Source organism: Callithrix jacchus, chromosome 11, assembly GCF_049354715.1.
Source record: "Callithrix jacchus isolate 240 chromosome 11, calJac240_pri, whole genome shotgun sequence".
Taxonomy (NCBI): domain Eukaryota; kingdom Metazoa; phylum Chordata; class Mammalia; order Primates; family Cebidae; genus Callithrix; species Callithrix jacchus.
Window position 1 is genome coordinate 112,090,798 of NC_133512.1, and position 10,965 is coordinate 112,101,762.

A 10,965-nucleotide genomic window follows, 5' to 3' on the forward strand; every position below is an offset into this window, starting at 1 on the left:
TCAACCTCCCAAGTAGCTGGGATTACAGGTGCCCATCACCACACCTAGCTAATTTTTTTTTATTTTTAGTAGAGATGGGGTTTCACCATGTTGACCCTGTCTCGAACTCCTGACCTAAGGTGATCCACTTTGGCCTCCCAAAGTGCTGGGATTACAGGTGTGAGCCACCACGCCTGGCCTGCCTTACATTTTAAAAATGACTTTACCACATTATTACGTATCCCTAAACAACCTAGTTTATGTTTTGCGTGTTTCTGACTCCATATGTATGGAACCACAGTATATCTGTTTTTCTAGAATAGCTTGTGGTATTCCAGGCTGAAGACTGATTCCCTAACCTTGTGACTTGGTCCATCCTCTGACTGCCTTTGCTAAGCCCGGAGCATTAGCTCTCTGTGTAATTGGCATTCCTTTGTTGTCTTTTTTTTTATGGCTGCTTTTAAAATCTTCTTATCTGGTTCTCTGGATGTGGATTTTCTGGCTTTTAAGTTTTAAAATTTAGTTTTTTAAAGTTCTGCCTGGGATTTGGTTTCTGAATCAGAACATCTGTGTCTTTGTCCAGTTCTGGAAAATTCTCAGTCATCATTTTTTCCAGTATTGCAGTTCTCTGATCATCTCTTTCTTTCTGGAACTCCCATTCCGTATGTGTTGGAACTTGCCTCTTCCTCTTTTTTGTTTCACTTTGCTGCATTCTTGATAATAATTTCTTTTGATCTATCAGTTTGCTAATCTCTACTATATCTAATCTCCGTTTCATCTATTTATTAGGATGGTAATTGCAGTTATTGTGTTTCTCATTTTTAGAAGCTCAACTTCATTTTTTTCAAACCTGCTTTGTCATGTTTGTAGTCTCTCATTTTTACCCATATTTTCAATTTCTTCTTTTATTTTGTTGAACAATTGAATATGCTTGTATGTTCTGCATTATAAATCTAATGTTTGAAGTCTTTGTGGGTCTGATTCTGCTCTGCTGGTTCTGGGTGCTGGATCCTTTTGCCTTATTTTCCTGTTTCTTATGAATTATGATCATGGTGTTGTTTCTTGAACCATTATCTCTGAGAATATTTTCAGGCTTGGATTGGAGGTGCATTTCTTGGATTTGCATTAATTTTTTCCAGGTTCTTCAGGGCACTACCAACTCCTGACAACTTTAAAATAGATTCATAAAGATTGTGAATTAGGGTCATAAGCCCATGTCAGGGCTAGCTTGTGGTTATGAATTTCCAGGGAGGTAGGTTTTCTTGTTTTCCCTCTCTCTGAAGTAGGTTTATTTCTAGTTCACTCCTGCTCTTTGGAGTCCCAACTCCATGTGACAGGTTCTTACCGCCTGACCTTGAACAGGTCACACATTGTTGTCTTCAGGCTCATGAGCTCTTCATGGGTAGCAGAATGGGAACTTGAGTCATCTGGATCTGATTAATGCCCCAGAGTGAAAGCCAGCTTTGGAGTGTGCTGATTCTCTGGGTTCTTGCTTTCTCTTAGTTTGGCTCTAGAGGATTTTTTTATTTGCTAGCTTAGGACTCTGTGTGTGTTTTTTTCCCCTTTTTTTTTTGAAACAGAGTCTTGCTCTGTTGCCCAGGCTAGAGTGCAGTGGTGAGATCTCGGCTCACTGTAATCTCCACCTCCCAGGTTCAAGCGACTCTCCTTCCTCAGCCTCCCAAGTAGGTAGGACTACAGGAGTGTGCCACCACACCTGGCTAATTTTTTGTATCTTTAATAGAGACGGGATTTCACTGTGTCAGCCAGGATGGTCTCAATCTCCTGACCTCGTGATCCACCCGCCTCAGCCTCCCCAAGTGCTGGGATTACAGGTGTGAGCCACCGTGCCTGGCCCCTCTGTGTATATTTTAAATAACATTCTATCTTGCATTTTTAATTTCAGTAGGATTATTTAGAGTTCCCAGGGTTCCATATTGTTTGAAATGATAGTCTTCATTAATTATCTAATCAATAGACCCTGTGTTCTATGAGGTGGTTTTGTTTGCTACTGTATTTCTAAGTGTTTCTATGGGGAGCTGGTAGATTTTTTAGTGTTGTCTGTCAGGAAAGGTGGTCGATGAAGGGTTATTTTCTGATGGCAATAAGACTTTTCAATGAGAATTTGCTTGGAATGCATTCTGGGTGAAGTGTAGGTTGCTAAGATATGTATTATATATTTTATAATGGAGCAAGTGTGGATGATTATCTCCCTATGGAAACCAGAATGTGTATAGGCACAGAGACCTTGTTCTCAAAAGAGCACAGGTGGTCACTGGCACAGCACTTTGGCAAAGGCTCAGATCTACATTTCCAGATTACATAAGGGAGGAGCTGGTGGAAAACCCAATCTAGGGCACCTGTCTGCTTTGGAATAAGCAGTGTGCCTACGCTGAGTGAAGATCTGCTACTGGTGTTTTTCATTTTGTTGCAATAGCTCCAGTTCTCCCTGGATCCAGAACCCATCGCTATCAACTGTACAGCCTTCAATCACAATGGGAACCTGCTGGTCACAGGGGCAGCGGATGGCGTCATCCGGCTGTTTGGTATGCAAGTGTGCTCATAGTAATCCTTGATCCCTCCTTAGATGTCCCAGGGATTTTTTTTTTTTTTTTTGCCAGGGTTGGATTTGTTTTGCCAGCTGGGCTAGAGGCTTTTGCAAACCCTGACTTCAGATGCATGTACTAGAGCTTAACTTTAGTCAGCGTTTTGAAAACACCCACCATAATAAACTCGCCCATAGTTAGTGTCAATAGACATGGGAGGGGGTGGAGCTCAGTGGTCCTTGAGTCTCGAGTTGTTCCATCTGAGTCCTTGTCACCTGTGTGGGATCCAGGAAGGCACACAGGAGTACTGCCATCCTGCCCACTTGCTGTGAATAGTTCATTCTAAAAAGCATCAGAATACCCTGGCATGCTGTGTACAAATCCCCAGGTCAGGCTGTGTCCCCAGGAGACATTCCCAGAGCCTGGGCTGGGGCAAGGTAACTATATCTTTAAGGGATTCCCAGGGCGCCTGTGGGGAATTTACAGAGGGCAGTTTCCTGGGTGTCTTCTTAAATGCAGGAATCCCTAGATGAGCTCCCCACAGGGACTCCTGAGCCTCACTTCTGACCTGGTGAAAGACGCTGCTTCTGAGGCTCAGAGATGCTGCTCTGATGCTCCTCAGAAACAGCCTGACCTCTTGGGCAGGGGCAGCTTTATGGCACTTGCTGGGTCCTGGGTACCCTTGGCCTCCAGAACAGCCATCAGCCTGAGTAGAGGGGGAGGGGGCCTCTTGCTGCAGGCAGATGCCTTCTGCAGAGCCCTGGTCAGGATGCGATCGGCGATGTCTCGTTGCCTCAGACATGCAGCAGCATGAGTGTGCGATGAGCTGGAGGGCCCACTACGGGGAAGTCTACTCTGTGGAATTCAGCTATGATGAGAACACCGTGTACAGCATCGGCGAGGACGGGAAGGTAGGCAGCCACACAATTCAGATAAGAGAGCACCGGGATGACATGTGGGCTGGCTGCCGGTTGTGGCCATACCTGTTACTGGCTCTACAACCTCAGGCCTCTTTTTGCAGCTTTATCTGTAGAATAGGGTTAAACTAGTAATTCGTCTTACAATCTTTTTGAGGTTTCAGTGAGTTCAGCAGGAGTTGGCTGTTCTTATGAAAAGAAGTACCAAAAATTACTCATCTTACCATAGATGGATCTGTGGGGTCTGGATTTAGGGCTGAGTTTGCTTCGCTGGGCTTGGTAATGAGTGGTCCAGGATGTGTCCACTCATGGATGTGTAGAGTTTGCTGAGTGGCTGGGGACAGCTTAGATGCATACAAACCCCAGCAGAGCCCAAAGATGTGAAAAGAAAGCCAGAAAAAAAGGAAAAGTCAGTGCCCCCAGTAGATTCCCTCTGCAGAGGGTTAGGAACCGGGAACAGTGATCACTTCAGATGGGGAGGTGGCAGGGGCAGAGGTGGGAAAAGGATGCCCTTTCCATGTGTGCCTGCCTGGACCTTTTGGATTGGACACTATCTTTTTATCCATTGAAAGGATTAACTACAAAATATGTTCTTCATTTGAAAAGTATGGGAAAGGACTTTTACGTTAAAGCTCGACTTCCTTCTTAATGTGGGATGCTCACAGTGAGGAGGTGGTCACAGCCAAGTCACCTGTCCATGGGGTAGGCTAGGGGATGATGTCTGCTATGGTAAGGAGCTGAGTTTATAATGGCATCGCCCAGTGTTCAGTTGAGTGTATGCCTAAGACACTGGTGCAATATATGTGGAATTTGTCCTCTGTACCTCATTCCTCAGACAGAAAAATCGACTTGGGTTTTAACTCTATAATAATAATGGAGTTAGAGTATATAATAATAATAGACCACTTGAAACATTCCTTCTGCTTGAGAGACGAGGAATCCAGGCAAAGCCACTTGCTGTCCCTTTTCCTCTCCTAGGGTCAGGCCAGGGGGAAAGAGAAGGGTTGGACTTTGATGTGAGGTTGCTGCCTCTTTTTCTAGATTTTCTTCCCTAAAAAATGCTTAAATCATGTTGGCCAGAGATCAGACTTGTAGAACTCTCACCCCAAGCCCCTTTCTGCCTCTGGCACTTGAAAGGCTTTTCAAGGATGTCAGCACTGTGGCTGGGAGGTGGGTCGCCCTTGCCAGCCTCTGCTCTGTGTGGGTCCTTGCTCTTCCTTGAGGCCTGCATTGGCCAGCCCTGCTGAGAGCACCCTACTTGTGCCCTGTGACTGCAGTTCATCCAGTGGAACATCCACAAGAGCGGCCTCAAGGTGTCCGAGTACAGCCTCCCCTCGGATGCCACCGGCCCCTTTGTGCTGTCTGGATACAGCGGCTACAAGCAGGTTCAAGTTCCCAGGGGCCGACTCTTTGCTTTCGACTCAGAGGGCAATTACATGCTGACGTGTTCTGCCACAGGCGGCGTCATCTACAAGGTAACTGGTGGTTGGTGGGGGGGTGGCGGTATCGTGATGGGCGGGGGTTCCTCCCTGGAGGTCTGGACCATGGCCACTGAGCATGGCCCTTTATCTCCGAGCTGCATGGCTATGGAGATGTCTTTGACAATGGATGGGCAGTGCCTAGAGCAGGGGTATCCAATCCTTTGCCTTCCCTGGGCCATGCTGGAAGAAGAATTCTCTTGGGCCACACATAAAATACACTAACACTAATGATAGCTGCTGAGCTAAACAAAATCTCATCATGTTCTTAAAACACGGATTTGTGTTGGGCCTCATTCAAAGCCGTCCTGGGCCGCATGTGGCCCATGGGCTACAGGGTGGACAAGTGTGGCCTAGAGCCTCCTTGTTGCAGGCTTGGCCAGGGCTGCTTTGCAGCTCAGGTGGGTAGAAAAGGCGGGATTGGGGCATGAGAACCCCCCATTCCCTGCTCATCCTTGACAAGATTCTGCCCTTTTTCTCCCTTCTTTCCTTGGGAATAACCTATTATAAAAATCACTCAGGAGTAGGGAGAAGAGTTTGGGGAGTGCTGGGATGGAGGAACATGTCCCCATCCAGGTCCCAGCTAGGTGGTTTAATTTAGAACTCTAATCTGATGTAGATTTGTTAATTTATTGAATGTGCCATGGGTCAAGTATATTCTAGTCCATATTTTTAAAAAAATGTTTTAAATTCTTAATTTTTGGGGTTACATCTATAGGTATATATATTTATGGGCAACATAAGATGTTTTCATATAGGCATGCAATGTGAAATAAGCACATCATGGAGAATGGGGTATCCATCCCCTCAAGCATTTACCCATTGCATTCCAAACAATTCAGTTACATTCTTTATTTTAAAATACACAGTTATTATTAACTGTGGTCACCCTGTTGTGCTATCAAATAGTAGGTCTTATTCATTCTATTTTTTTCCCCACCCAGTCCATATTAGAGACAGAAATTTGAGGGTGTGATTTGTCAAGCCATAGTGTAAGTTGTCCACATTATTTTCTGCCCCTCAGTTTACACATTTGTTTTAGTTCTTAAATCAGAACTTATTTCATGTAGTTTTAAGTATAAGTGTCTTCTATTTTACTGGTATCACCTTGACTAGTGATGAGGGTTTGTGGCATAGCCTAAGCTCCTGTGTCTGGTACTGAGTGGGTCCATTCTTAGTCTGTGTGATACTTTTCAGTTACTTGCCCAGTGGTGCTGGTTGTTTAGGAACATAGTCCTTCAAGGTGGGATATTCTCAGCAGCTGTTGCTGCCACAGCTCACTGACCAGTCAAGGGCATGTGTTTTGGATGGCAGTTTTGTGCTAGGCATTGGACCAGGCACTGTGGCATGTATGAAGGAGATACAGAATATGATCTCTGCTCTCTTGGGGTGTACCCTCAGACACAGTACCAACAAGGGAGAGCAATGTGGAGTTGAGCAGCTCAGAGAAGCAGGTAACTGCATCCTTGGGGAGGTGGGAGGCTGTGGATTGGAGGCCTTGGAAGCAGGAGGAGAGGAGGATGAGGAGTTGTTAGGTAGATGGAGAGGAAGGCAGGTCTTGGGGCCCCACATGGGCAGAGTGAGCAAGAGCATACAGTGAGGCAAGGGGTACTGCGTGTGCTGAGGTAGGAAGTGGGGCCTCCTAGAGTGTAGCCTGAAGTATGCACAGCAGGACCTGGCTTGCTGTCAGCTAGGCTCCTCTTTTCTGTAGAGCAGGATTATGTCAGTTGCCTTTGTCCTTTCCTTCAAAATTAGCTCCATCATTTCTCATAACCATTATTTCCCAGTGGAGATGCTGTAAAACGCTTTCCATTTAAAGCCTGATCTGATTTAACTCTTGAAAGGTTTGTTTTCGTTATATTTTTGGTGGGCTGTTCAGTACTTTGCTTTCTGTATGGCTATATGTGTCTATGTGTATGTGTATGCATTTTATTCTCAATCATGCAGACTTTGTCATTTGATCTGATCAGTTCCTATGATTTACAGTCAGTCAGACTTGCTGTATGACCAGTCAGTGGGTTGAAAGATTTTCCTCTGTAGAATTTGTAAAATGTGAATAATGAATTACTTAAGGAATATATTGAACTTCACGTCTCACTTTTACAATCTATAAAAAATTTAATTTATGGTTTTTGTGAGTATTTTCGCAATGAAAGCTGAATGCTGCATGTCTCCTGTTCACAGTTGTTACACACAGTGGTACTGATAGTCATTTAGTTTGCTCCTATCTTCCCTTCCGTGTTAGTGCCCTAGCACCCTATCACACAGGATTGCTGGCTGGCTAGCGCCGGGGTTCAGAGGAGAGCCAAGTTTCTGCATTAACTGAAGGCTCCCCCAGCGCCAGCATTATTCTGGGTCAGGCAGGCTGGCCCTCCCACAGGAGAGAGCTGCCTGAGGCCTTGCTGTCCTGCAGCTTGCATTCCCCAGCGTGGGACTGAACCTTCAACAGATAAGCAGATTCATGAGCACATGTCAGGTAGTGAGAAGTGATGCTGTAGTGAGAACGACCAGTGTCTGTGCAGGAGGCACCAGCCCACAGCAAGTTCAAGGTGGCTGAGAAAATGGCATCCTCTAAGGAGCCTCTCGGGGGCTGCTTTTCCACTTCAGATGGACCAGCTGTAGTTGGGAAACTGAAGGTGTTTCCTGGTTCAAGAAGTTAAATGGACTTTCTGGAAAGGTGGGCATGTGTGCCTGGCCACATCCTCAGGTTGGCCGCTGAAAGTGGATCAAGTGTGTTAGTGGTGTCTGCTGACGTCCTCTCTTGTCCTCTTGCAGCTGAGTGGCGATGAGAAGGTTCTGGAGAGCTGCTTGAGCCTGGGTGGCCACCGAGCCCCTGTGGTCACTGTAGACTGGAGCACTGCCATGGACTGTGGGACCTGCCTCACTGCCTCCATGGATGGCAAGATCAAGCTGACTACCCTGCTGGCCCATAAAGCCTGATGGCCTGCCCCAAGGGCCACCAGAGGAAGCAGTATTATCTGGGGGTGGGGGAGATACAGGACAAGAAAACTGGGCGCTCCACTCCAGCTCCCTGCCAGTGCAGTGACTCTGCAGGGAAAGGCTGGCCAGGGGGCTTAGGCACTTCCATCTGCGGTAACTAGAACGGGACCCACGTGGAGTAGGTGGCATATGCTTCCCAGAGACTGGTATCATGGCTGCGCCAGTACACATGAGGCTGTGGGAGGAAAGCTCCGGAGGAAGGAGAAACACTGAGGTGGCTACTGTGTTGGCCCAGGAGAAATTGACAGTATTTTGTATATATGTGCCCATTTTTCCCTTTTTTTTTTTTTTTTAAAAAGAATGCTCTTGTGGTCCCCTAGTGTCTCTTTGTAGGATTTGTGTCACTTTGCTTCAGTGACAGCCCTCCCACCGTGCCTGGCTCTGCTGACCCTCCCCTAGGCTCTCCTGTTGCTCTGCCATGGAGCCAGGTCAGCTCTCTGTCCATTCTGCTGGGTGACAAGGTTTCTTTTGTAGTTCCTGTTTCTCTGGGCTTAACTCAAGGCCACAAAGTTCTTTTTTGTCCCTGAAAGCTGGCAGCTTTTGTTATAGAACCTTCTCAGGGTGAAGGCAGGGGCTGAGGCCTCTGCCACTGGCTGCCCCTTTACATCCAGTGGCTGCTATTTCTTAAGACAGGCTAAGCGTCCCTTATCTGAAATGCTTGGGACAGGAGTGTTACGGATTTTAGATTTTTTCAGACTTTGGAATATATGCATATATACATAATGAAGTATCTTGGTAGATCCCATGTCTAAACATGAATATATACCTTATACATGTATCCTGAAGGTAACTCTATACAGTATTTTAATTTTGTACATGAAACAGTTTTGACTCTGCTCAGGTGTGGGATTTTCTACTTGTGGTGTCCTGTTGGTACTCAAAATTTGGGGGCTGGGCATAGTGGCTCACGGCTGTAATCTCAGCACTTTGGGAGGCCAAGGTGAGTGAGTGGATCACTTACGGTCAGGAGTTCGAGATCAGCCTGGCAAATACAGTGAAGCCCCATCTCTACTAAATATACCAAAATTAGCCGGGTGTGGTGGCAGGTGCCTGTAATCCCAGCTACTCTGGAGGCTGAGGCAGTAGAATCGCTTGAGCCCAGGAGGCACAGGTTGCAGTGAGCCAAGATCATACCATTGCCCTCCAGCCTGGATGACAAGAGGGAGACTCTGTCTCAAAAAAAAAAAAAAAGTTTTGGGTTATGGGGGATTTTGGATCTTTGGGTTACGGATGCTCAACTTGTATCTCTTTCATTTGGTGGCTCCTCTCCTTCCTCCACTGAACAAACATCCTTGTGGAAAGGTGATGGCTGCCTGCACCCCCTGCTGGTGAAGGGTGAGAAGGTTCAGAGCAATAGGGCCAAGTTGCTGGTGGGCACCTGAGGTTCAGGCCAGCCTAGCTGTGACTGAACCCACCTGTGGCTGAGCTGAGCATCAACCAGCTGTGTCCACACCCGGCCTGAGGCCTGCCCTCTCCTCCCTGGCTGGGGTGGGAGGCAGATCCTCCCATTAGGTGAGGAGCAACAAGAGACCTGCTCCCCTTCTCCCTCTTGCTTTTCACAGCCGAGGCGGAGCTTACGGGAGTCACTATTAGAGTGAAGGACCTGGGCTTTGGTCTTTGGTGCCTGGCAGGGGTGACCGTATCACTGAGATGGGGAAGGAGCTGCCATGAGTCATTTTAGTCTCTGAGCTCCAGCCCAGTTCTGGGGGCACAAGGCTGGAGTTAGGGATACTCCTGGTTACCTGCTGTAGGAAAAGCACAAAATAAATTGGCATTAAAGTCTTGGCTGTGTTCTGGGAGTTGAGGGAAAAGCAGGGAGGGATTTAAGTGGCTTGATGAAAACACCAGAGACAGTAGTAAGTAGTTACTTACTGATGTTTACCCATTTCTACCCTGGTAATCCTCCTGCAAATGAAGAAAACCAAGATTTCTTCACCTATGATTTTCCCCATCTTCTGTATTGAAACAGTGATCTTATCTCACGCAGTGACTGCAGGACGTTTAGAAAGGTGGCCGTGGGTTTCATTAGAGTGGGAACGTGTTAATGTCTCCTCTCTTCATCTCAAAGTTTCTGTCTTACTACCTGTTCCCTCCTCTTAATGCCGTCTCTACAGTTTGCTGAGATGCTTTAAGGATCAGAGACACAAAGAACATTTGAACCCAGGGCTCCTCTCATGCCACCACCCCCCGCGGGGGGTGGGGGGGAACGCTCGTCCTTAAATAAAGCATGTTGGAACTTCAGCTTCTCTCTCCTTCCACAGAACTGCTGGGCGTCTGCCCAAGAACCCAAGCACCCAAGCAAGACTTCTCCATTGTCTTGGTTGAGGGCGGCATAGAAGAAACCTCTTTGTCAGTCCCAGACTGTTTCCAGCTCAGGTGTTGGTCCTCAGCTCTGGGGAGGGCTGCACGAAGAGCCTGGTGGCAGGTGCACTCCCCACTTCCTCCCGCTCTTCAGATCCCTGCCAGTATTTGCCTTTTCTGCTTCATGGCCTCCTTCAGGCCTTGGCTGTGTTCTGGGAGTTGAGGGCAAGTATTTGAATGGAGAGGGCCTCATAGCCAGTCCCCATTCAGATGCTTTAGGAGTTCAACATAATGTTTTGAAATATGTATTCATTGTGGAATACAATGCAGAATGATTATATCTAGCTAACTGACATGCATTACCTCATATGATAAATAACATTTTAGCTGTCAGTTAAAAAAAAAAAATCCCGAATCCCCCAAATGCTTTGGGTGCTGACTCCAATCTGCAAATCACACAGTTTGGATTCCTGACCACTGCCTGGGGCAGGGAGCATCTCTCCCTTCAGATAGCTCTTTATGTACACTTGTTTCCTGCTCTTCCGGACTCATTTTCAGCAGGCTATGGAAAGAGGTTTTAAGGAGAGAAATGAAATGTGCAAGGGGTGGTTCTGTTAAAGAAAAACTTAATGATACTCGTTAAAGCACAGTAAAGACCACCATCTCGATATGTATAGGACCACTGCAATGGGGTCCTGCATGGGGGAGAGAGATTGGGCTCAACTCTGAATACAGGGTGCACAGTGG

The 10,965-nt window shown here is 46.8% G+C and overlaps 1 protein-coding gene across 2 annotated transcripts in view; it reads left to right on the plus strand.

Moving 5' to 3' along the window:
- Positions 1-10,158, plus strand: part of WDR91 (WD repeat domain 91) — a 30,178-nt gene extending 20,020 nt beyond the window's left edge. For both annotated transcript variants that reach the window (XM_054237687.2, XM_054237686.2), the window contains exons 12-15: positions 2,414-2,522; positions 3,321-3,433; positions 4,717-4,914; positions 7,693-10,158. In XM_054237687.2, coding sequence (XP_054093662.1) covers positions 2,414-2,522; positions 3,321-3,433; positions 4,717-4,914; positions 7,693-7,857 — 585 coding nt within the window. In that variant the 3' untranslated portion in view covers positions 7,858-10,158. The remainder of the gene's footprint in view (positions 1-2,413; positions 2,523-3,320; positions 3,434-4,716; positions 4,915-7,692) is intronic.
- Positions 10,159-10,965: the final 807 nt, after the last annotated feature.